Below are 26,941 nucleotides of genomic sequence, written 5' to 3'. Positions count from 1 at the left end.
AACCCTTGATGAAACCAAACAGACTAAATACCTTGGCATCAAAATCTAGGACGACCTGCGTTGGAATGATCAGGCGTATCGCACAATGGTGAAGGCAGCAGGAGTCCTAAATTTTCTGAGACACAGCTTCCATCTTTGTTCAACTTCTGTCAAGGAGAGGTGGTACCTCCCCTCGTCAGCCCATATTTGGAACATGCTGTAGCTACGTGGGACCCAGACACAAACAAAAACACTACCACCATTGAATGATTCCAGAGACAGGCAGTCTGATTTGTCATAAATACAGGAGGAAGAGAAGCAAGTGTTACAAAGCTCTTGGATTCATTAAAGCGGAGTTCTCTCCAAGGTAGACATAATGCACACCGCCTGACCTGTTTTTACAAAATGCTAAACTGCCAGCTTGACTTTAGGCTACCCATCCTACACTGAACCCAAGCATGCTAGGAACAAACGAGGGCATGCAACCCAATTTGTAGTGCCATCTTCCAAGAGAGATGTGCACAGCAATTCATTCTTCCCCCGCACAATTAAAGCATGGAATAATCTTCACCCTGTGGCTTGTAAGCCACTAAATCGTAAGAAACGCGCTGAGACTTTCAGAGCACTGGAGCAACTACTTTACTGGTTTCAAGTCACACACTTAAGAAGCCCAGGCCAGCTCCAGAGTCCTCAGTGCCTTAGCGGGGCGGAGGTGATGCCAAATTCCGGGTTGCAACTTTGCCCCGCTCTGAACATCTCCGTAGCTGATGCCAGCTGCAGACTTAACCGCGGCTGCTGACACCAGTTCGCTAGCCGTGTGGGTGAGCCACTACAACCCTACCATACTCGTACAACCAACTCTTCTTCAAGTATCTCCTCCTTAAGGACAGCCTCCCCCACCTCCAGTTTAAATTCCACCCAGAACCCAATCATTGCTGGTCTGTACTGACAGTAGGAGCAGATAGATCAACCACAAGGGCTTTGCAAACGACCCGTTCCCACCCAAATACGCATTTTTATTATATAGGATGTGCTTGTCATTGAAAATTTTTAAATTTAGATTTTTTAAAAATTTCTACGTATTAACTTTTATTGTCCATTCGTAATTCCTGGAAAAGCTGTTAAGTGTTGACCACAATAGTACATCTGGTACATTATGCTTCAGCATTTTCTTAGTTCCTGTTTTTTAATTTTTAAAACAATTTATCCCTTTTGGCCCATGAGTCCATGCCGCCAAATTTACACTCAATTAACCTACAACCCCCTGGTACGTTTTCAAATGCTGGGAGGAAATCAGAGCCCCCGGAAAAATCTCACGCAGACACAAGGAGAACGTACAAACTCCTCACAGACAATGCGGGATTCGAACCCTCGTCCCGATTGTTGGGCTAACCGCTTTCCTTTTACTGAGATGTTTCTAGATTCCGGATATACTTGATTACTTTGAGATTCAACCTCGTGCCTGTGACTCAATGGTCCTACACTCGGGCTGCCATGACGGTTACTTAATGGCTTTGCGATTTTACTCAACAAATTAAATAACATCCTTCTCTGTGCATATATACGCATATTCCTCGCAGTTATTTCTCCTGTCCAACTCAAGAATACAAAAAGAAATTGACCACTTTGGATGAGATTGGCCAGTTTGGAATTAGCCTAAGTTCACCTAGCTTCTTGGTCTGATAAGTAAAGCAAAATGCAATTTAAACATAGAACAAATGCAGATATTATGGGAAAGCATACAGCACTCAAGATGTTTAATGAGTTTCTGCCTTGAATTGGAAGTGTGTAATCACTAATTGTGCTAAGGGCAAATAAAGGATAATTACTGTGAGGGGAAAGAAAATCAAAAGTGCAATTAGATTATCAGGGTTCTATTTGCTCATTGTGTTTCCCTGCTTTATAATTTCTCTCAATGCACTCGGAAACAGTAAATTTATATCTTGGCAAATAACTCCCTTTGCTTTCATTATTTACAAAAGGAACAGTGTGATTTGTCAACTTTTATATCAGATCGATCGTTATTTCTTGGGAGGTCATAAGATTTGGATTGTCATGGTGAATGCAAAGGGTTACTGGTGACCTTAGCTGAAGGTGGGCAGTTCAGTAGAGAGGAACCTGTTCATTTGCAAAGTTCACTATTGATATTCTGCCTCGGCTGAACCATTACAGGAAGCAAAATCATAAGGACCATAAGAAGCAGAAATAGGCTCTTCATTCCATCGATTCTGCTCCACCATTCAATCATGAGCTGATCCTTTTTCCCATTCAGCCCTTCTGCCCGGCCTTGAATTGAAATTTAGACACACAAAATGGCAACAGGCCATTTCAGCCCATGGGTCCATGCCATCCAATATACACCCAATTAGCCTACACCCCTGGTATGTTTTGAATGATAGGAGGAAACCAGAGCCCCTGGGGAAACCCTACACAGACACGGGGAGAACACATGGGATTTGAACCATGGTCCTGATCACTGATGCTAACCGCTACGCCATCCGTGCTGCCCTTCTGTCCATAACCTTTGATGCCCAGGGTAATCAAGAACCTATCAATCTCCGACTTAAATATACCCAATGACAAGGCCTGCACAACTTCCTATGGCAACAAATTCCACAGATTTTCCATCCTCTGGCTGAAAGATTATATGCATCTCTGTTCTAAGTGGATGCCCTTCAGTCCTGAAGTTGTGCCCTCTTGTCCGAGACCAGTGGTTCTTAACCTTTTTCTTTCCATTCATATCCCACTTTACGTATTCCTTATGCCAAAAAGTGCTCTGTGATTAGTAAGGGATTGCTGAAGGTGGGATGTGAGTGGGAAGGGAAGGTTGAGAATCACTGCTCTAGGCCCAATTGTTACTGAAATATTTTGCTTGAGAAAAATGGTCATTGGCCCATTTCCTTTGGAGTTCTAAAACCATGCACATAATGAATCAATGAGGTATGCTTAAAACAGTGATCCTCAAACTTTTTCTTCCCACCCACAACCCACCTTAAGCAATCCCTTACTAATCACAGAGCACCGATGGCATAGGGAATATTTAAAGTGGTGTGCGAGTGGAAAGAAAAAGGTTGAGAACCTCTGTTCTAGATGCTCCCATCATGGGAAACAATAATTCTACATCTAACATTCGAAATGTTTCAATGAGTTCCCCCTCATTTTCCTAAATTCCAATGAGTGCAAGGCCAAGAGCCGTCAATCACCAGCATTTTGTTCATGTTTTGGTTCTCTGTTATGTAAAAGGACTTGAGTGGGCATAACTTAAAATGAGTGCACGTTTCCATGTGAACTGGAACCCGAGCAGCAAATTGATGTCATGTCATGTGTAATTAATTTGTGCAGGAATGTTTATATTATTTAAACATATAATTTATTCAGGTTATGGGAGTCAGCCTTCCAACAATGTAACAGTTAGGATGTGTTAATGACCTGGTTTATAGTTTAACTCTTCACACTTGGAAAGGCAATGAAATATTATTAATCTGTAGCCTCAGGGGTTTGAATATGAAAGTCGTGAAGGCACCGGAGTACTGTTGCCACTTTACATCCCCCTATTCATTAAAGAAACACCATTATATAAAGGATGTTCACTTGGATTACCCTAGATATGGAGGAAAGGATGTTCGGGTTGCAGATCTATTCTTTGCCATTTCAAGCGGCAACTTTAATGAAGGTGGTCTGACTAGGGTAAATATTGGAAGGATTCTTCCCCTCATGGGAGTGCGTTGAATCAGATATATTATCTCAGAATAAAGAGAGATCCATTTAAAATGAGTTGAGGAAGAATTTCTGACTCAAGGGATTGTGGGTCTTTGGAATTCCTTGCAACAAAATGCGGTGGAGACTCAAAACTAGGACAAACTTTTAATCAGTAAAGGGATCAAATGTGTTGGGAATAGGGCAGGACAGTTGGATCCTGAATAATCTTGGATTGAGGGGCCAAATAGCCCACCCCTGTTACTATTACTTATACCCTCTGCTCCTGCAAAGGGAAATGAAGTGCAATTCATTACCGTTCCATACTTTAGATGCTATCCATCATAAATTCCAAATATTAATGAAGGGCTACCCACAGGCATGGAGATATATCCAGATCCTCACCCGGGATTAACACACACACAAACACACACACACACACATCATGCAATCAAGCATTGGAATAACACCTATTCCTTTCACCCATAATACGTCAACTTCCATGGAGACATTGAATACCATGCAAAGTACAATTGGTTTGTGGTGAAAGGCACTTGCATAGATTTAAGGACTGGCCAGCTAACTTGACCTTCCCTGACCCCTCCTTTGGCTTCTACCTGGATTTCCCAATAAAGGCTGGCGTGCCCGAACTTGCCCCCTCTTGTACCAGTACCTGCAACCTGACCAGGTAGCATATCAGTAATGCTCAGGTTTTTGGTCATTAAAGCCATTTAATCACTCCATCATGTCGATGTGATTATTGTGTGCAGCACATGGTGTAATTCAGCACCATTCTATAAAGGCTCACTACTCTAATCCTGAAGTAGGATCACAGTGAGTCTTTAGCTGACACGAGAATCTGAAAAAAGGCGACAATAAAAAAAATACCCAAACCCATCAGGTGCATGCTTGTTGTAATTGGGCATATCATCAGACTGAATGAGAAACCAATTGTAGGGACAACTCTTTAGCTATCAATTTGATGTGTTTTCAAACCTTAAGGCAGCTCAGTATGTAAAAATAAGAAGGACATATATGTGATGTTTCTTTTAATGTAATAAGGAAACTTGGGTTTCTTTAAAACAAATATATTTATTAGCTAAAGTACACAAGACCGTGTGTAGGCATCCATCTTGAATCTCACCAAAGCTGCAACAAACTAGTCTCAGACTCCCTCTAGTGGTCAGGAGTGTCACTAGCATTCTATCACTACATCCCCTTTCCTTGAGATATTTAATCTAACAACATGACACACTAATACAGTATTCATTTCAATTTTAAGTTCAACACAAATGTAAACAACATCAGCAGCACCAACTTTTTAAGTGTGCCATTCTTTTCCTTTTAGAGATTCGGTCTTTCAGGTGCTTTGATAACACATGTGGATCTTTTGAACACAGGTGCTTCTGTTGGCTCTGCTGGTCCATGACTGTCTAGCACTGGTGGTATTTCCTCTGTTGCTGTGCAGGCCGGATCTTCTGCATTTGTCTGTTCTTGCAGTGTCTCTTGCATATTCGTCAGGCTCTTTTGATTTCTCCTCAGTATTTGTCCATCCTCTGTTCTGAAAGTGTAGGATTGTGGATTTACTTCCTCCAGAACACTAACCTTTTTGTCCCAAGTGTGGGAATCTCTGAGTCTCACAGTGTCATGTTGCGTCAGTGGCCCTAAGCTTTTTGTCTCCATTGCAGATGTTTTTGTTTCTGTTCGACAATTTGACATCTTTGTTCTAGTCTGCACATAGTCTATGTCCCATCAGAAGCTCATGTCATGTTCAAGTGGTGATGCTCTATAACTCAATAGAGTTAAATACCAATCTGAGCCACTGTCTTGTGCTTTCTTGAGCAACTGTTTAACTCCTTTTTCAGCTTTACCATTTAACTGTGGATGTAGAGGACTTAAAGTCACGTGTTCAAAACCATACTCTTCTGCAAAATTTTGGAATTCTCTACAGCTGTAGCATGGTCCATTGTCACTCCAAACAATTTGAAGAATTTCATGTCTTGCAGAGATCATTTACATATATTTGATCACACAAGCAGCAGGTCACATTAGGAAGCAGCACAATCTCAGAATAGTTTGATAAATAATCAATAACCAATAAGTAATTATTTCCATCCATGTGGAACAGATCATTCCCAAATTTCTGACATGTTTCTGCTGGTATGTCAATTAATATCATGGGTTCCTTTGTCTGCTTTGTGTAATGTTTCAAATGGGTCTCTGAGCTGGAAACAATTCCTTCAATGTCAGCATTTATTCCTGGCCATTTACCATTCCAAGGTGCCCCTCATGCACAGGAGGGAGATTGAAAAGGTGGCTGAATGGTGCACCAACAACAACCTTGCACTCATTGTCACCAAAACTAAGGAACTGATTGTTGACTTCAGGAAAGGAAAAGCCAGAGGACACAATCCAGTGATCTTTGGGGTTTCAGAGGTGGATAGGCTAAGAATATTTAGGTTCTTAAGGTTCTTGGGTGTTACTATCTTGGAAGATCTTTCCTGGACCATCTCACCAATGGCATTTTGAAGAAAGCACATCAGCGCCTCTACTTCCTCAGGAGTTTGCAGAGTTTTGTTGACACCAGAAACCCTGGCAAATTTCTACAGAGGTGTGGTAGAAAGCGTGCTGACCAGCTGTATCACGGTCTGGTGTGGTAACACCAATACCCCTGAGTGTAAAGCCCTCCAAAAGGTAGTGGACAGAGCTCGGACATCACAGGCAAAACCCTTCCCACTATTGAGTACATCTACAGGGAGCACTGCTGTCAGAGAGCAGCAACAATCATCAAAGACCCACTCCACCCAGCCCAGGCTCTGTTCTCACTGCCGCCATGACAAAAGAGGTTTGGATGGCACAAGACTCCCACCACCAGGTTCAGGGACAGCTGCTACCCCTCCACCCTCACACTCCTCAACAACAAACTCAGTCAGGGACTCATTTAAGGACTCTTACTTGTGCATTTTATCAGTTTTCTTTTGTTCTCTCTGTATTGCACAGTCAGTTTGTTTACATTCCCTATCTGTTTACAGTTCTTTTATTTGTTTACATGTTTTCGCTGTGTACAGTTTATTTTTGTTTTGCACTACCAATTAGTGGTAATTCTGTTACGGGAAGAGATTCAGAGATCAGATTCACATGGAGATTCACATCTGTCTCTGTGGAACTCTCATAGTGTGCTTCACTTTGCCTCATTGCCCTGGACAACATATAAGCTAACACAATAGGTTTCCCTGGTGTGAACATCCTCTTGACTAAGCTTAATTTTCACCAAGCTTTTGCACTATCACCGAACTTTTTTGTGTGGTGCAGTCCTAATTCACTGGCATGGTATGTCTTCACAGATCCAGCTAAAATAAGCTCTTTCTCTCGTAGCATCCTCTCTCTCATGTTCTTATCAATAATCCTGAACACAATTTGATCATAGATCATTGAATCTTTCAGCGATCCAAAATTGCATGTGCTTGCTTTTAATTTCAAGTCTGTTTAAAACAAAAGCATCAAAGCTCTCTCCCTACAGCTGCATGCGTGAGCAAGGCATCTATCTCTCAAATGTTTCATTTTTCTTTGGTGAACAGTGTTCATCAAACATCTTAATAACCTTGTCGAACCTGCCCTGGTCTTCTGCCTCATCAAAAACAAATGTATTGAAAACCTCTCGTGCTTGAGTTCCCACCACAGTAAGTAGCAGAGCAATCTTCCATGCATCAGGTTTGCTGTTGAGTCTAATGGCTTGGAGGTACAGCATGAATCATTGTTTGAACAACCTCTACTCATGGTCGACATTTCCAGTCCAATTTACAGCATGAGTACTTTCCACTTTCCACATCTTTGCTGATAACAACTGATAAACACTCTGCACATTCCTGGTGTTTCTTTCACTCCTGGTACCATGCATATTCCTGCTACCATGTGATTTTTCTGTTATTGTCATAAAGAAACTTGGGTTCATTTAAAACAACTATCTTTGGCTTGGCTTTGCGGACGAAGATTTATGGAGGGGTAAATGTCCACGTCAGCTGCAGGCTCATTTGTGGCTGACAAGTCTGATGCGGGACAGGCAGACACGGTTGCAGCGGTTGCAGGGGAAAATTGGTTGGTTGGGGTTGGGTGTTGGGTTTTTCCTCCTTTGTCTTTTTTCAGTGAGGTGGGCTCTGCGGTCTTCTTCAAAGGAGGTTGCTGCCCGCCAAACAACTATACTTCATTAGCAAAGAACTCACTGAAGACCGTGTGGAGGCATCCATCTTGAATCCACCAAAGCTGCAACAAACTAGTCTCCAGTTCCCTTTGGTGGTCGTAGTGTCACTAGCACTGTTTCACCATAATATATATCTGGAAAATAACCTCAGCACTTCATAAAGTGAAACCAGTGAAGTTTTTTTCTCACGTGTAGCTTTTACTGAATTGTAGGAAATGCTTCAGACAACAGCAATGTATTAATGGACAATTAATTTGTTTCAATTAAAGTTAACTGAGGCATCACTATCGTTCAGGATATCATGAAGATTATCCTTGCTCTACCTCATAATTGTGTCTTTGGGTCTATATTTGTCCATCCAACTTTTCATCTATAAGACAATATCTTTGGATTGTGGGGATGGATTATATCCTGCATCTTTGCAGCAGAGATTCTGACCCAGCTCACTGAAGTTGAATATGTATGCTTCCCAAGGGAAAAACAGTCTTTAACATAGAGAAAGAGACATGGCACATTCTTTGTTGATTTTTAAAAAAATATTATACAGGTAGTCCTCAACGTAATTGGGACCGAAGGATTGGTTGTAAGTCAGAGTAATATGTCTTAATGAGGTATTAAAGCAATTTTCAAAGACATTTTCAACAAATAAACTTTTACTGAAGAATCTCAGCATTTGTATACTTTTTAAAATTTCAGCCGTATGTGCAGGTGGATGTAACTCACGTAGTTTGCAAGATTTACGGGCTTAGTACAGAAATCTGGCGCTAAAGTGAAAAGTCAGCCATGGTCATATTTAATGGTGGTGGAGGAGGGAAGAAGGAATGCATGGTTGACTCCTGCTACTGCAGCTGATGTTCTTGCATCTATATTTACAAAGGTGTACTTCATCTGATCTTGGGCTGACGTATATTGATAGTGAAATGGAAATGGCTTCTTCTACGCAGCGCTTTTCAAGTTACCGGCTTTTGGGAAAAGGATAAATTGTTGCACTTGATTAGTAAGACAAATACTGTGAGGAACCAGGTGAGGGAATTCCCAATCTTGTTCTTGTGTAAAGGAGAGGTTGTAGTCACCTTAATTCTGGTGATCAGATTCAAAGGTAAAGGTTCCATTATTGCCATGTTATACTACATTTAGAATGTAACGTACATGAAATTCTTTAACTTTTGTCCACCGTAAGGCAGACAGAGAGTCACCACTTTGTATAGCGCCCCTCACAGAAACCTACAGCCCTTGGTGTTCCTAGGAGCTCTCCCCTCCAAGTACTGAGCTGGCCCGAGCCTACTTAGCTTCCGAGATCTAGCAGTCCCAAGAGTATTCAGTCTATTAGGTGCTGTTAAAAACTGGAAACTGTCTTTAAAAAGAAGTAACTGTACATCATGTCCTCCCTTCTCATGACAGTAAGTGAAAAGAGTTTCTGACAGATCATCTCTGAACCAAATCAAAACATACAAAGTAAACCACTGACTGATTGAATTTGCTGTATGGATTTGCCAGAAATATTTCACATTCTTAGGACTATCTAACACCTAACCCATTGAATTAGTTGAGAGCCATTGGTGCCCAAGAACTGAGCACATAAAAATCCTATCAATTTTTAAAAGGTTATACTCAGAGTAGGGCATGAAAACCTCAAAGGGTCAAATTGGCTGAGGTGTGATTTTGTTTTCTTGGACAGGAATCGGATTAAGTTGCAGGAAAATATATTGAGTTGAGGATTCACAAAAGCAGAATGTTTCCAATGAATTTAACTTAATTCAGAAGTATTTACTAATGAATTTTACAGAATATTTGGTGCATTGAACCTCTGGCTTCTGAGGAATTAGATATTTTGTTTAAAATTAGTACACAACTCTCGGGATTCAGCAATTTACTGAAAAGGTAAGGAAGTATTTTTTTTCTATTATTGCTGGAGTCAAAAGCATTAGCGAGATCAAGATAGACCTTGTACATCTGTTGGTACTGCACTCAAAATTTCTCTTGGAGTTGACGCGCAGTGAAGACCAAGTTGTTGCGCCTCAGCGTGGATGGGATCTGCAGTGCGATTTGCGGAGCAGTTCTGACCCTGCTGAAAGGAAACCGTTGTGAGTATCAAGACAATAACCATGGTTGCCTTACTCAGATCAATCATGATCACTCTTGGCTACAACATTTCTGAAGTCTTATGGCATTTTCATTTCTTCCCAACCTGGAAGATAAGACTATCACTTTGTGACTGCCTCTGCCTCGTGTGGAATCTTCACCAGGAATGGGGAGAGATTGGGCAAACCTGGGTTGTTTTTTTTTTAAATTTAGGCATGCAGCACGGTAACTGGCTACTTTGGCCCACAAGCCTGTGCCACCCAATAACACCCAAGTGACCTTCAACCCCAGCATGTTATGAACGGTCGGAGGAAACCAGAGTGTCTCCCCACGCAGACATGGGGAGAATGTAAAAACTCCTTGCAGTGAGCACCGGAATCAAACCCCTGTTGCTGGCACTGTAACAGTGGTGCACTGACCGCTACACTGACCGTGCTGCCCTCTTTTCTCTGGAACAGCAGAAGCTGGGGGGAGTCCTGATAGAGTTTTATAAAATTATGAAGATGTACTCAGAACCTTTTTCCCAGGGTAATAATATCACTTACTGGAGGATGTGTGTTTAAGTTCAGAGGAGTGGGGTTAAAGGAGATACACAGGGCAAGTTTTTATTTTACAGAGTGGTGGGTGCCTAGAAGGCAGCTGTCAGTAGCTTTTGGAAGCAATGCAATATTGTCTCTAGAGCTTCTAGATGCACTTAAGAATATTCAGGGAATGGAGGGATTTTTGTGCAACTTGAGCATATTGCCAGCGGCTAAACTTTGTGAGGTGTCTGAGGAGATTCAATCAAAGACTCTTGGAAGCTTCTACAGGTGTACCATGGAGAGCATTCTGGCTGGTTGCATCACTATCTGGTACCAAGGTGCCAACGCTCAGGACAAGAAAAATATCTGGAGGCTTGTTAACTTGTCCTGTGACATCACGGGCACCAGACTTCACTCAATCGAGGACATCTACAGGAGGCAGAGCCTTAAAGCAGCCTCTATCCTCAAAGACCCCTACCACCCAGGCCATGCCCTCTTCACTCTGCTACCATCGGGTAAAACATACAAGAGCCTGAAGACAAGAACTCAGCAGCACAAGGACAGCTTCTTCCCTGCTGCCATCAGATTCCTGAATGATCAATGAACCAAAGACTCTGCCTCACTTTCACTTTTCGTACACAATTTTTTTTTCGTGCGGTGGTTTATATGAAAGTTTGCTCTGTAATGCTGCCGCAAAACAACAAATTTTGTAACCTGTTCGTGACAATGAATTCTAATTCTGATTGTTCGGCACACACAGTGTGGGCTGAGGGCCCGTTCATGTGCTGTTTTCTGAATGCCCTCGGTTCTGAAGCCTTGTTTTTCAGTTGGATTGTGAATCCTTGAGATTTTTGGTTGGCTGCAAAAATGAACAGGGCTGTTTTCTGTGCGAAAGAGTCAAGGGCAGAGTGACAATTGAGGTGGTGCTCCCAATGGGAGACTGAACGCCTGTCCTTGATTAGTTCACCTCCATTCTTGATCCTGAGTGAGGCGGGTCCTTTGTTTGAATTGTAGATGGCCTTGGTGGATGTCATGGTCATCAGTGAGCCTCTTTCTACAAACTATTGGTCGTTTAGGTTCATGCCATCCTCAGTGGTTGAGCTGCAGTACACAGATAATGGTTGTGTGTGGACAAGTCCGGAGACTGAGTTCAAAGTCCTTGCCAGCTTGTTCAGTGAAGTGTACAAGTAGATGGTCTTTCCACCTAATACTTAGAAAATTAGATCCTCTACCAAAATATTCTTGCTGTTGAGTGCACCTGCACAGTTTCTGGCCCCTTAACAAAAAGTGTTTTGTAGATCAAGACCTCAAACATTAGACATTAGCCTTTCTCCATGCTTCTGAAACACATTGCTCACAGGAAATACCTCAAAGCAGTAGAGAGAAACCGTCAAGACTTTTCAACTCCACTGGCAGAGTAATTAAGCCAAGTTGGTGTCTGCTCCCGAGCCAATGTCCCCAGCACTGGACTTTGATAAGCAGATCACATCAATCACATACCCAAAACCAGAATACATTGCAGCAGTTCTCAATGATAGGAAATACTTTGAGGGACTTCAACTTACCACGGTATTCATGGAAATCTTCAATATCTCACTCTAGCAGGGCATGGTACCCACATGTTTCAAGCAGGCCTCAATCTTACCGGTGCCCAAGAGTGTAGTAACATACCTTAACGATTATCGGCCAGTAGCACTTACTTCAACAGTGATGAGGTGCTTTCAAAGGCTGGTGATGAAGTATATTAGCTCCTGAGTGGTAACATCGATCCATTCCAGTTTCCCTATCATAGAAACAGGTCTACAGTAGATGCCATCTCACTGGCTCTACACAAAGCCCTGGAACACCTCGACAACAAAGATGCATTCATCAGGATGCTATTTATTGACTACAGATCGGCATTTAACACCATCATCTCCTTAAAACTGATCAGCCATCTCCAAGACCTAGGAATCAACAACCCACTGTGTAATTAGATCATGAATTTCCTCACCTCCAGACCACAATCAGTGAGGATTGGTAAGAATATCTCCTCCACAATCTCCATCAATACCCCGGAGCACCACAGGGTGCTCTACTGCTCTACGCTTACGACTGTGTGGCTCGGTACAACAACCATCTACAAATTTGCCGACGATTCCACAGTAGTGAGTTGTATAAAGGAAGGGGATGAGTCAGTGTACAGGATGGAGATTGGAAAGTTGGCTGAATGGTGCACCAACAACAACCTTGCCCTCAATGTCACCAAAACTAAAGAGCTGAAAGGAAATCCAGAGTATACAATGCAGTGATCATTGGGGGATCAGAGGTGGCGAGGGTGAACAAATTTAGGTTTTTGGGAGTCACTATCTCAGGTGATCTTTCTTGGACCCAACACACCAATGGCATTGTGAAGAAAGCACGTCATTGCCTCTACTTCCTCAGGAGTTTGCAGAGGTTTGGTGTGACACCAGAAACCCTGGCAAATTTCTACAGAGGTGTGGTGGAAAATGTGCTGACCAGCTGCATCATGGACAGGTATGGGAACACCAATACCCCTAAGGGTAAAGCCTGCCAAAAGGTAGTGGACACAGCCCAAGACATCACAGGCAAAACTTTCCCCACTATTGAGTACATCTAAAGGGAACACTGCCATCGGAGGGAAGCAGCAATCATCAAACAACCACACCACCCAGCACACACTCTGTTCTCACTGCTGCATTCAGGGATAAGACTCGCACCCACCAGGTTCAGGAACAGCTGCTCCCCCTCCACCATCAGACTCCTCAACAACAAATTCAATCAGGGACTCACTTTAATTTTCTTTTGTTGTCTCTGCTTTGCAGTCAGTTTGTTTATGGTTCTTTGTTTACATGTTTACACTGTGTACAGTTTATTCTTTGCACTACCGATAAGTGGTAATTCTGCCGCACCCACAGGATAAAGAATCTCAGGGTTGTATATGATGTTACATATGTACTCTGACAATAAGTCTGAAATCTGGAGATTCAGGCAAAATTCAGGCACCTTGATTGACATGAATGAGCTGAGCTGAAGGCCTTGTTTCTGTGCTGTATGACTCAATGACTTGATTGCATCCACACCAACTCCTGGAATATCTGGCCCAGGATGTACAAAGTGAGGAAACAGCATTTCTTAAAATTTTAATTTAAAGTTTAATGTTTAAATTTAAATTAAATTTAGACATACAGCACGGTAACAGGCCCTTCTGGCCTACGAGCCCGTGCCGCCCAATTACGCCCAATTCACCTACCACCCCAGTGCGTTTCAAAGGGTGGGAGGAAACCAGAGCCCCCAGGGAAAAGCTACACAGACACAGGGAGATTGTATCAACTCCTTACAGACAGTGCGAGTTTCAAACCCAGTCCTGATTGCTGGTGCTGTAACGGCGTTCCGCTAACCGCTACAGCAACCTTAACCTGTTTTTTGGGGTGGCGTTGAAAACTATGTATCCATGGTACAGGAAATATGGATTGCACTACCAGCTATCCCATCTAACACCATCTGTGGATCTCAAATTGCCTTCTTCGATCAAGTCGCCCTGATACCTGTGGGTTGTTTCAATACTGTACTTGAGTTATTCATAACCTCACCCAGCTCCTAAGTGCTTTGCAGTTAGAGTTAGTTTTAATTATGGTCACTGCTGTAACTGATTCGGTCGGGTGACTAATTCCCATGTTGGAAAGTCCAAAGTGCGTCTCATATACTTATGATTGAGGGATATTCTTCCAGGGTCCTGGAAAGAATCCCATGCTCTGCGAGTGAAACAAGGAAGTCTGCAGATGCTCTGATTGTAGTAACCAGTCAATGCAGTGCAGGTCCTTGGGATCCTTCTGAGGGCCAAAACATGCGTTGCAGGATGTATGTGAGTTTAGCTCTTCTAATTGACCGTACCTGATTCAGTTACAAAAGTTCAACAGGTCATACATAAACAGTTAACATTTCTGATGAAAGCCCTTCATCAGATTAGAGAAGAACTGAAATGCAATAGAACCCCTGTATCTGGAACCTATGGGGATTGGCAAGTGCCAGATGAGTGAATTTTCCAGTTGCTTGAGAATGAGTGGTTGGCGAACAAACAGTGAGGCGTGCCGATTTTAAACCCATATTTTTTACTTATTTATTTTCCTTGATTTTTTTTCCCACTTGCTTGAGGTTGCCAGTTGCTTCAATTTCAAATAACAGGAGTTTTACTGTAATCTGGTCTGGGTAGCTGTAAAATGTCAATGAGACCAATTAAATTTCTTTGGTAGAGAGAAGTTATGGCAGGTAGAATAGAGTGAAGCTATGATGGATTTGCATTCAACTAAAACATTTAACTGTTTTCCATAGGTCCTGACTGACCAGATTAGTTTTTCCAGCAATTTTTTTTGATCCTACAAACACAAGTCAAGCCTGCCAGGCAGGTCCTACCACCATTTTGATTCATCCTTTCACATGCACTCCCTTTGTATCCCTCCCACACCTATCCTGCAAACACTATCTGGTGCCTGTGGGGATTGTGGATGCCGGATATATGTATTTTCTGGTTGCTTGAGACTTGTTCTTATCCGCTTATAACTAAAACTTATGATCATGATCCATTGATTTCTGTTCACTCGACAAGTATAATGTATGGATTTTTTTTTTTTGCTGGATGCTGGAAGCTGCCAATTGCTTGAATTCTGGATTCCAGGGGTTTTACTATCTATATCATCTTTCCCAGTTATGGCTAAGGAATCCAAAATGTTGATTGTTTCTTTTTTATTCTGCAGCCTGCGCTTTGCTTGCATTTTCTGTTTTTCCTTTAGGTTTTTAACATCTGTGGTATATTTGAAAAATATTTATATCAAACAGCATATGCAATCATTTAATGGTATCATCTCTGTGGTTGGAGATGATACATTAAACTATTGTATCTGCCAAAGAAATGGATATGTCTAGATTTAGATCAATGATGAGCAACATTGACCTAAAAATTGCAATGCAGAACTGATGAGAAAATTCAGCTTCATAGTGCATGTAATACAAAACTCGTCAATGCATTTTTTGTTTCTACGAGGGCACGAGCCCAAGGCTGCACGTAAGTTCATTCAAAGTGATCTACTCTATGCTTCAGAAAGAAATCAAAGAGCATATTTCCAAATCTTAAAAGTGTTAAAATATAAATTTTAAATTTAGACATACCGCGTAACAGGCCCTTTTGGCCCACAAGCCCATGCCACCCAATTTACACCCAATTAACCTACATCCCTAGTACATTTCAAATGGTGGGAGGAAACGGAGCCCCCGGAAAAACCCAGGCAGCAGATTCAGGTAGAACATACACACTCCTTACAGACTGAACCCCAGCCCTCATCGCTGGCGCTATAACAGTGTTGCGCCAACCTTGTCGCCTTAACATGGGAAATGTTACAGCCTATTAGCAATGAAATTTACAGCCAGTGTTTGTTCCTGTTTTTTAAAAAAAAAATATTTTTCACACTATGAACCATATCAATCAAAATACACACAAACATTTCCCTCATGAATATACACAGTGGCATTTTCTCCCCTTTTCTCCCCCCTCCCTTCCCTCCCTCCTTCCCACCCCCCTCCAAACCCATTAAACGTTCAACATATACAATATAATAAACCCATTAAACAATGTCATCACACAAAGAAAATAAACAAGAAAATTGTGTCATCTACCTTTACACACTGGGTCAGTTCATTTTGTCCTCTTCTTATTCTACCATTTTAGGGGGTGGAGGTCCACAGTAAGCCCTCTCTGTTGTGTTCCATGTACGGTTCCCAAATTTGTTCAAACAATGTGACTTTATTTTTTAAATTAAATGTTATTTTTTTCCAGTGGAATACATTTATTTATTTACATGTACCATTGCTGTACTCTCAGGCTCTCTTCTGATTTCCAAGATGACATTATACATTTTTTTGCTTCAGCTAAGTCTATCATAATAAATCTTTATTGTGCTTCAGCCAGTTTGAAGCTGAATTCCATACTTCTTATATTACATAGAAGAAAGATCTCTTGATTTTTTTGGTATGTGGCTTTTTGTGATTTTATTTAATACCTGATTTAGATCTTCCCAATACTTTTCCACTTTCTCACATGCCCAAATTTCATGTACTGTTGTTCCCGTTTCCTTCTTACAACAAAAACATCTATCTGATACTGTTGGGTCCCATTTATTTAACTTTTGGGGCTTGATATATAGTATGTGTAACCAATTATATTGCATCATGCATAACCTCGTGTTTATTATATTTTTCATAGTTCCAGAGCATAACTTTTCCCATATTTCATTTTTTATCTTTATATTTAGATCTTGGTCCCACTTTTGTTTGGGTTTATAGCTTATTTCATCATTCTCTTTCTCTTACAGCTTGATGTACATGTTTGTTATAAATCTTTTAATTATCATTGTGTCTGTAATCACATATTCAAAGCTGCTTCCTTCTGGTAATCTCAGTCTGCTTCCCAATTTGTCCTTTAAGTAGGTTTTCAGTTGGTGGTATGCAAACATTGTACCATGAGTTATTCCATATTTTTACTTCATTTGTTCAAATGTTAATAAATTATTTCCCAAAAAACGATTTTCTATTCTTTTAATTCCTTTTCTCTCCCATTCTCTAAAGGAAAGGTTATCTATTGTGAAAGGGATTAGTTGATTTTGCGTCAATAATAATTTTGGTAGTTGGTAATTTGTTTTTTTCCTTTCTACATGAATCTTCTTCCATATGTTGAGTAAATGGTGCAGTACTGGTGAACTTCTATATTGCACCAGTTTGTCATCCCACTTATAAAGTATATGTTCTGGTACTTTCTCTCCTATTTTATCTAGCTCTATCTTGGTCCAATCTGGTTTTTCCCTTGTTTGATAAAAATCTGATAGATACCTTAATTGTGCTGCTCTATAATAATTTTTAAAGTTTGGTAGCTGCAAGCCACCTTGTTTGTACCATTCTGTTAATTTATCTAACACTATCCTCGGTTTCCCCCCTTTCCATAAGAATTTCCTTATTATTCTCTTTAGTTCATTGAAGAATTTCTCTGTTAAGGGATTGGTAACGATTGAAATAGGTATTGTATCCTTGGGAAGATATTCATTTTAATGCAATTTACCCTCCCTATCAATGTTAGTGGCAATTCTTTCCAATGTTCTAAGTCATCTTGTAATTTCTTCATTAATGGCTGATAATTACTGTGTTTGTTACTGTCGACTGAGGCTTTTAGTACATTGTAGTTGTTAACAGTAACACAGTTTTTGATGTCCTGGTGTTTGAGTTATGATAAATGAGACTCCTCTCGATTTCCTTTCTAAAATGAGCAGGGTGCCAGTTTAAGTTGTCTCCTGACGGGTCTCGGAGTGATACAGACTCTTCGTCCCACTGGGTTCTTGCTGGCCAAGCATTTACGCAAATCTTACACTTGTTAAATTTTAATCTCCCCACATTCCCATCCCAGATTCTTTCACTCACCTACACGCTGGGGGAAATTATCTAGTGGATTATGAAAACCATAAGACATAGGAGCAGGAATAGGGAATTCAGCCCATCAAATCTGCCCACCATTCGATCATGAGCTGATCCATCTACATCTACTCTGTCCACACCTTTCAACTTTCAAAATGTTTTAGTGGGATTCCTCTGCCGCCCCTCCCCCCCACTTCATTCTCCTAAATTCCAATGAATACAGGCCAAGAGCGGTCAGCATTACCAGTCAGCATATTTTTGGACTCTAGAGAGCTCAGAGGAAACCCATATACAGTCACAGAGCCAACATGCAAATCTCCACTCTGAGCTTAGTTCCTAGCACTGTGAGACATTAGGCCTTTTCAAGCTGCCATGTAGAATGGGGTTAGCTGGGCAATTTGTCCGGTTAGTGCCCCACTCACACGGCAGCTTGAAAGGGTCCGACCCAGTCAGCGTGGTCCTAATCCAATCGGGTCCTTGACCTATCTCAGAGGTGACTGACTGGGGTTGATGACTAACGGGGGGAGGGGCGACTGACTGGGGATGGCGCCCGACGACCAGTGGGGGGCGTGGGGGAGACGTACCGATAGTTCCCGTGAGTGTGTGACGCATCATCGCAGGGGTGGGATCCCCCTGAAATCGCCGGGTTGGCGATTTAATGGGTCGATCCCCTGCACCTTAAAAGGTGCTTCCAGCACCTTTGCCCCAGTAATCACACCTGGGTCCCTGGAGGGCTACTCAGGTGCTGCCATTTATATTGCTCTATTGTGCTGCCAATTGTGGTATTTCGAGTGTCTCATCTGCTTCCTGTTGAACACTTAAGAGCTTTCAAATGGATTATTAGGATGCTGCAAGTGATGTGCTTGCCCTTTCCCAGCGCATCTATAATGACAGGATAAGCCGTGGATTTAATGAACAAGAATAATTAATTCTGCTGTATGCAATACACTTGTATAAAACCTAGTTTATTAAATTATCCCAATGCAATATATAGTAGACATTTGCTTCTTTACTAATAGCAACCAAGATGTTTACAATATATTCATTGGATGTAAAGACTATTGAGACTTCTTGAGATATAAATGCAAGGGGATTTTTTCCCAGAAAGAGGAAGGATTGGATGTTCAATAATCAGAAAGAATTCAAGTACCAAGAACTTAGCAGAAGGCTAAGAAAATAGAGGACAGCAAAATGAAGGTGGTTATTATTGGAGGAAATCTTTTGTTTTAATCCCCTCGGCCGCTGCCACCCCTACTCCCCTGGGAAATCTTAACTCCATTTCTTTCTGCGTCAATGCTGACTTGCCTGCTGAGTATTCCAGCAGTTTATATTTTTATTATGTGGTCAAATAATAAAAACATTTAAATACATGGCTATTAAAGGAAATCCCATCTATGAGCACAGGTTCAACATTTTTGTCGTTATGGAGGAACCTCTGCAGCAATGGTATTAAAGAATCTTCACAATTAACAGTCTGTAATAATAATGTTACCTGGCTGATCAAACAAATGAATGCAAATGGCTCAAGTGCTAAGCTGGAGTTGAAAACTTTACACACGAGTGTTCCTTGTTTGCCCTAGCATGGTTGTAAGTCATTTAAGCAACAGAGCAAAGCTTAATTTTAATGGAGTCAAATCTTGCTATTAATATATTATCTCCAATCTCCAAAAAATGTAACTTTTGCCCAGTTCCTGAATATCCTGCTGTGTAATGGCCCGTGTGCGGAGACACGGAGCAGCCCGCAAAATGGCCGGCAAATGCACGGACTGGTGGGGGTGACACCTGCCATTGTCCCAGTTGACCTCCGCACAGCGGGAAGATGGAGAACTCTGGCGGGAACGCCAGCCAATCCCAGGCCGGCGCTCCCATGTTTTGGGGCCCTGACATCAGCGCTTGGGGCCCATATAAGCGCAACGGCCAAAGCAATAAACCAGTCTCGTTTTCCAAGGCTTTGGAGTGTGTGTCGGTCTTCTCCTCACTCACAGAGCGCCAACGCTGCACTGCAACCTTTCTGACCATTAGCCAGCTCTGGTTCAGTTGCCACATGCCTGCCAATTCAATATGTTTATCGAGTGGCAGCTCACTGCCCCAAACTCAGTGCATTCCAAATACTTCTGTCTTGAGTTTCTACACCGGTGTATTTAACTTACAGCCAAACTCCTTCAATTCTGACTTTGCAATTAATCACAGAATTATTAAAACCAAGCCTTTGTTTCAATGGCAGTCATGGAACGAGATTTGATTAGCTAAGGTTTATGAAGGTTGACTTGTGCAACCTGAGAAATATCAGGCCTGTTAGTATTGAATACGAGTCATGCTGTTAAAATGGAGGCACGAGAGTCTGCAGATGCTGGGCTCTGGAGCAAAAATGCAAAACAACCGCTGAAGGTTCACAATGGGTCAAAAGCAGCACCTGTGGAGGAGAAGAGAAAATTGCCATTTTGGTGCTCGTGCAGGGTCTTGACCATCTTTGGTATCAGGGCAGCACAGTTAGCTCAACGCCCTAACAGCGCCCGTGATCAGTACCGGGGTTCGATTCCCCTCACTGTCTGTATGAAGTTTGTATGTTCTCCACATGGGTGTTCCCCAGAAGCGCCGTTTTCCTCCCATCATTCAAAACCTACCGGGGTGCAGGTCAATTGGGTGTGATTGGGCATCACGGGCTTGTGGACCAAAAGGGACTGTTGCCGTGTCGTAAGTCTAAATTTAAAAACAATTTTTTTTTAAATGTACATTTTCTCATTCTGTCCCCTTTCTTACTGCGAGATTGTTTCCAGTGTAGATAAGTGGACGAAATAAATAGATTCCTCACCAGATTACATCGTTATAATGAATGGTGTTGATGAAACAACGCTGCTTTCCATTTAGCTAAAAAGCACGGTCAAATCAATATTTCATTATAATTGCTTTCATAAATAGACAATATTAATAGTCAGCCTTTTAATCAAACAAATTAAAGTTATTCTTCTTTTTCCCCCAAATGGGAATGGTCTTAAACCATGAAACTTCCTTGTTTAAGTGTAGTGCTTTTGGTATTGGCAGTAAAAGGATAATTGTGGCTTTAAGACTCCAGCCTTGTTAAGTTCAGATATGCGATTGACTCCTCTTAATGTTATACCTGGGTAAACAAGACTGCGGATATTCCAGTATGAACAATTATTTTTAAATTTGTTAAATTTTAACTTTAGATACACAGTATTGAAACAGGCCATTTCAGCCCACGGGTCCATGCCGCCAAGTTACACCCAATTAACCTCCCCCCCCACCCCCCCCCCCGGAATATTTCGAATGGTGAGAGGAAACCGGGGCCCGGGGAGAATGCACCAACTCCTTATAGACAGCGTGGGATTCGAACCTCAGTCCTGATCGCTAGTGCTGTAAAGGCGTTGGCTAACCGCTACGCCAACCGTGCTGCCCGCTTGCTGAGTCCTGAATTTATAAGTTTTATTTTGACCATCGGATCCTCTAAAGCAGGGATGTCAAACTCAAATTCACAGAGGGCCAAAATTAAAAACTTGGACTAAGTCGTGGGCCAAACTAAATATTTATTGAACATTTCCAACAACATCTGCATGTTTTCTCTTCTTTCAACATATGTAATTTTAAACTTTTTCTTATTAAAATAAATGTTTAATAATAGTTTTGGTTAAACTCTTTCCAGAAGAAACATTAACAAATGAGAAATAAAATATTCAATAAATAATATTTCTCTATAGCCTTTAAACTCCTTTTAAATGTATTTTTTTTCACAAGCCAACAAATCAAAAAAATAACAACTTGCTTGAATGAAAATCTAATCTTTCAACTATGAACAGTCCAAAGTTAACCAAAGAAAATATGAATCCAAGCTTAGCTTGCTACACTGTGATTTACTCTGATGCACCTGGGTCTAAACCAGATACTTGGCATCTCTTCTTAGATGCAAGTTCATCAAACTCTGGGGTCAGAGTTTACCTCCCACCTGTGTTGAAAGGTCCTGTTTTCTGTCTTTCGTTTGGCCATTTTTCGTAAGGGGTTTATTACATGTGAGTTGGGCGACAAGTCGCAGATGCCCATGATAGTAAAGAGAGGAGGTGGGGGCGATTAGCGGGCTGATGGGCTGGCGCCAATGCATTTGCAAAGCATTCTGGGATTTGTAGTATTAGCTGTGCATGCGCTATATTGGTGCGGCGGCCAGCGGGCCAGCTCTAATATGATATGATCTTGCAGGCCAAATATAATTATATCACGGGCCAAATTTGGCCCGCGGGCCTGAGTTTGACATGTGTGCTCTAAAGCATTCACATTTTGCAGTCAGGTTTTCCTCATAACGGAAGTGATCAGTTACATTCACAGCCGAGGCCACTGTGATGCTGCTTTTCTTGGTTCAAGACAGTTTCAGACAGAGACAGCAAAAACCCTTTCAACCCTGTTATGTTTTGGATAATGAATGAATTTTGTCTGACCTCACTGGTTTCCTTAAGCTGCCTGAGTATTTATCAATCAATCAATTATTCAGTATCTCAGCAAACTTTGAACAAGGGAGTTCCATTTCTTAACTCTAGAATGATCTAATGTGATTTATAATGCTCCTCTCTTTCCTGTTGACCATCCAATCATTGCTGACACCTGGATTTGTATACTTTCCATCGAAAAATTCAGTTGTAAAATATTCCCTCGTAAATTTTCTCTCTGGTTCTCCTGAAGTCATCATAAATGGAAATTATGAATGTTACTGGAAATATAACACAGCTGAGGTGCATTGGCCTGGTTCAAATCCAATGCTCCACAAAGCAACAAATAATTCTCTTGCATGATCTTTTATTGTTGTTACCTACCTTGTTTTGTTTGTCGCACAGCACTTTTCACCTTTTATTTGCGGGTTTGTGTTTCCTTCCTCGCCTGTACTGAAATTAAGTGCGATGCTTTGTCCTGAAGAGCTTTTATGTTTTGGATCAGTTTTTAAATCTACTTCTCCTTTTATCCTGTCATCTGAATATGAACGATCCCAGAGAATTTGTGGTCCTGGCCGACAATTTATCCCTGCATCAACTTCACTAACAACATGATTAGCTCATTACTTGTAACTTCTTCCCGAGTGCTCATTGGCTACTGTAATTTATTTTTGCTTGCAGCACTGACAATCATGAAAATCGCTGCCTACTTTCAAGTCAGTGTAATTTTTCTGAATGAAATTGGTGTCCAGTTTTTTTTCCACACTTAGGGTCAAATCTGTGGGGCATTTCACTTTGGAACAGTTGTACTTCATTGTTCAGTAAGAAAGATCAAATATGAAGAAGTCGTCAGTAAATTATTGGAATTTGATTAATGGGAAGGTTGTGTTTCAGGGCCTGATGTTCTCTGGACATTATGGATCCTCTGTGTTTTCTTTCCCCTGCCATTTGGCCTTCTTGCACCACGTCAGGATCTTGCAACACCAGGCCCTGTCACTCGCTTGGCAATCTTTCCAGTAGAAGCCATGTTCCTCGCCCTATCCACACCCATTGTGGTTAGAAGCAGTGGCTGCACTCCTGTTCAAGGTTCAGGTCCAAAATGCAAGTAGGAATCCTATAAGTAGGCACAGACACACACCAAAAAAAAAACAGCAAAATGGATCGGACATTAGTCAGAGATGTGACAATATTTTAACCTTATACTGGCTGCACTCAACCATGCTGGTAAAAGAGAAGACAGTGTAGGGGGACATAGTTGGAATATGGGGTTAATCCTTTATCTGGTCTTATCGAGCTGTGACTCTCAACCTTTTTCTTTCCCCTCACATCCCACTTTAAGTCATCCCTATGCCATCGGTGCTCTGTGATTAGTAAGGATTGCTTGAGATGGGATGTGAGTGGGAAGGTAAGGTTGAGAATCACTGCTCTAGTCCCAATTGTTACTGAAATATTTTGCTTGAAGAAATGGTCCATTTTCTTTGGAGTTCTGAGACCATGCACATAATGAGCCAATGAGGGACAATTAAAACAGTGGTTTCAAATGTTTTCTTTCCACCCACATACCACCTTAAGCAATCCCTTACTAATCACAGAGCACTGATGACATAGGGATAACTTAAAGTGGGATGTGAGTGGAAAGAAAAAGGTTGAGAGCCACTGCTCTATAAGACCAATTAAAGGATCAACCCCCATACTCCAACTATGTCCTCCTATGTCGTCTTCCCCGTTACCAGCATGATCGAGTGCAACCAGCATAAGGTTAAAATATTGTCATGTCTCTGACTAAGGTCTGATCCATTTTGCTATGTTTGTTTTTTTGTGTGTCTCATTTGAAGACCACTGTTGTAGAGTATAGCAACAGGTGCAGCAGTTTTGTAAATCTCAGAATGCAGACATGGTTTGATCAGTAATTTTAACAAAAGTGTTTCAGAATTTTCTTGCAAAGCTGCAGGAAATGTTCACTGCTAGCCAACCAGGGCAGTCTCCAGTTCCAGGGCAGCGCAGTGTTAGGGGAGGCCTGGTGTACAGAGCATCTTCCAGACTGCCAGAGATTCCAGGAAAGCAAGCTCTGACGAGCATGTGGTGAATCATCAGCTTGGAGCAATTTCTGTGCTGTAGCTTTCACGATAAACTCATTCATGAGGAAACTGTTTGCGTAAAGCTCCACCACTATTTACATCTCTCGATATCACTGCCGCCATAGACTGATGTACCGAATAATTAAGTGAATTTGCAAGTTTGCATTGGTGACTTCAATTAAAAATATGGACGTAGACATTAAGAACAGAAATGTGAAATGAGAGCCGTATGCATCTTGAAAATGGGGACAGAATCATGTGTGTGTGCGCCCTATTCCAGTTATACACTGGATTGCCAACATTTAAAGGAAGACAGTGGAACACAGCGGCAATAAGGAGGTGACACACATGCTAGCGGCCTTCAAAAAGACTAATTGATTTGGAGCCTGCTTTGGCCTTCCAGAAGTCTTTTTGGAGGAGCTTCTACCTGTAAGAAAGGCAAAGGCAGGGAACAGGACGGTTTGCTGGGGAATGGTATTCAAAATGCCCTTGCGCGATAACTGATGAAGTGAAGGTGCTCCTGTATGACTTAGGTGTGAGGAGGGTTGCTCTGTTTGCCACTCCAGAGTTCAGCAAAGCAGCATACCCTGCAGGAAGTGGCGGTCAGGCCCAACCCAGCGTGCAGTACCTGAAACACCTGGGAACAGATGTGGGAGAAGATGGCACAACTTAAGGAAGCTGCCAAGGTAAGCCTTCCCAATTTAATGGTTAATGGCCCGATTTGTACCCTCCAACATCCTACCAGGTAGTCTATTGCAAAACTCCTGCAAGCCCAAGTCACATCCTCACATCTCCTTGCAATGCTTTTAGTGTTGACTATGCATGTCTGTGGCACTACATTACAGCTGCAACTTAAAATTGAAAGTGTTGGCATGCTCACAACTTCAAATGTTAGAAGCATTTTATCTCAGCTGCAACTGTAATAGGTGCTCAATAACCACTCTTTGGCTAGTGTCATTATAAGATATTGTTTCAGTTAAAGGGACCTCGTGGAAAGACACCAAAGATAAGCTCAAGAATTCCATTGTTGTCACTTCAAGTCTTTATGAGATATGACACCTCTCTCAACCATATCAGTGTTATGCATCTATGACAAACAGGCAAAAAAAGGGAAACTTAAGTTGCATCAGGTTCTGTGACAAATGTTAATTTGAGGCAAAGATGTAGCACTGATTACCTTATTAATACAGCAATGCCCAGACAATACAGTATTTCATGTTTCTCTCACAAACTACTATGGAAGCACCAGCACGTGGGCATGAAGGCAATGAGCATGAGGATTAGGCAGAACTGATCGGAGCAAGTGAGCGTATCACAGGAGAAATGGTAATGTCGCGCAAAGGGCCAGTATTCGTTCACTTACCAGGAAGGAGTCATATCATCATCTGGCACTCTAACAATGAGTGGAAGGGCCAGTTAATGATCATACAACAGTAGCTTTTTCCACCTATATTTGCATTTGGCAGTCCAACTTCTCAGGGAGACTCCGGGGTTCAGGAATGACTGCAGTTGAAGACTGTGTGTCGTTGAAAAATGCGTCACCCTCTTAGAACCCTCTATGCCAGCCATTCCCAACCCTTTTTGGGTTATGCCCCCCCCCCCTCAAAGTTTATGGGCCCCTTCCCCATATATACCTTTCCCTCCTATGGATGCTGCGAGACCTGCTGAGTTCCTCCAGCATTTTTGTTTTTTTCTTGCAATCACAGTGGCTCCAGACTTTTATGTTCCACCCCCTTCCCTGTGAAGCAGTTAAGGATGGTTGATTTCTTCCGCACTTTTCTTAAAAAATATTTTACGATTTCAGAGTGTGCCCCGTCCCCCTTTAAATGTGCTGTGCCTACCCCCCCCACCTCCGGGAGAGAAGTATGGCCCCCATTGAGAATGGCTGCTCTGTGTTGGACTCTAAGGTGAATAAGCTAAGAAGAGCAGGGTGGTAATCCCACCTATTTCAATCGGAAATACTGCTTCTTGGAACAGATAATTCACTCACATGTGGGTAATCTTGACTCTGATATCTACGATCGCTAGAACAGTGAGGTATTTTCCAAATTCTGTTCAGATTTGACAAACTGAGTGAAGCCTTGTTCTCCGGGGAGCGTCAGTGATGAGGCTGATCCAGTTTTAGTTTGTCATAATGAGAACGAGGTGAGAGCAGTTCCTGAAGATGAGGGTTTGGAGAATTAAAGGTGTCAAAAGGGACTGAGCAGGGCAGGTGCATTTGAGGCAGAATTATGGGGAGAGAGGTGGGGGGTGTGGCAGATTGGTTTTTAGTGACAAGCTGAGAAATGTATTTTGCGTGCTGTGCATCTCCGGAGCTTTGCCATTCATTCCCCGCTCATTGCTGGTGCTGCTCTCATGCAGGGAACATGCAGCGGATTGCTAGCTCCACCAAGCTGCAGCCTTACTCTTTCCTCATCAAACTCTGGGCATGCAGCATAGTGGGGGTTTGAAAATATGCAATGGTATGGTGGGGAGGGGTGCTGCTTTCATGATTGCTTC

The 26,941-nt window shown here is 42.0% G+C and overlaps 1 protein-coding gene across 13 annotated transcripts in view; it reads left to right on the top strand.

Moving 5' to 3' along the window:
• Positions 1-26,941, top strand: part of ctnnd2b (catenin (cadherin-associated protein), delta 2b) — a 1,542,927-nt gene that overhangs the window by 1,301,661 nt on the left and 214,325 nt on the right. For 8 of the 13 annotated variants that reach the window (XM_069906986.1, XM_069906993.1, XM_069907003.1 and 5 more), the window contains one exon: positions 25,009-25,128. The exons of the other annotated variants lie outside the window; for them this stretch is intronic. In XM_069906986.1, coding sequence (XP_069763087.1) covers positions 25,009-25,128 — 120 coding nt within the window. The remainder of the gene's footprint in view (positions 1-25,008; positions 25,129-26,941) is intronic. 13 annotated transcript variants of the gene reach the window in all.

Source organism: Narcine bancroftii, chromosome 1 (genome assembly GCF_036971445.1).
Source record: "Narcine bancroftii isolate sNarBan1 chromosome 1, sNarBan1.hap1, whole genome shotgun sequence".
Classification (NCBI taxonomy): domain Eukaryota; kingdom Metazoa; phylum Chordata; class Chondrichthyes; order Torpediniformes; family Narcinidae; genus Narcine; species Narcine bancroftii.
The sequence above is the reverse complement of the archived record's forward strand: the minus strand, read 5'-3'. Positions and strand labels throughout refer to the sequence as shown.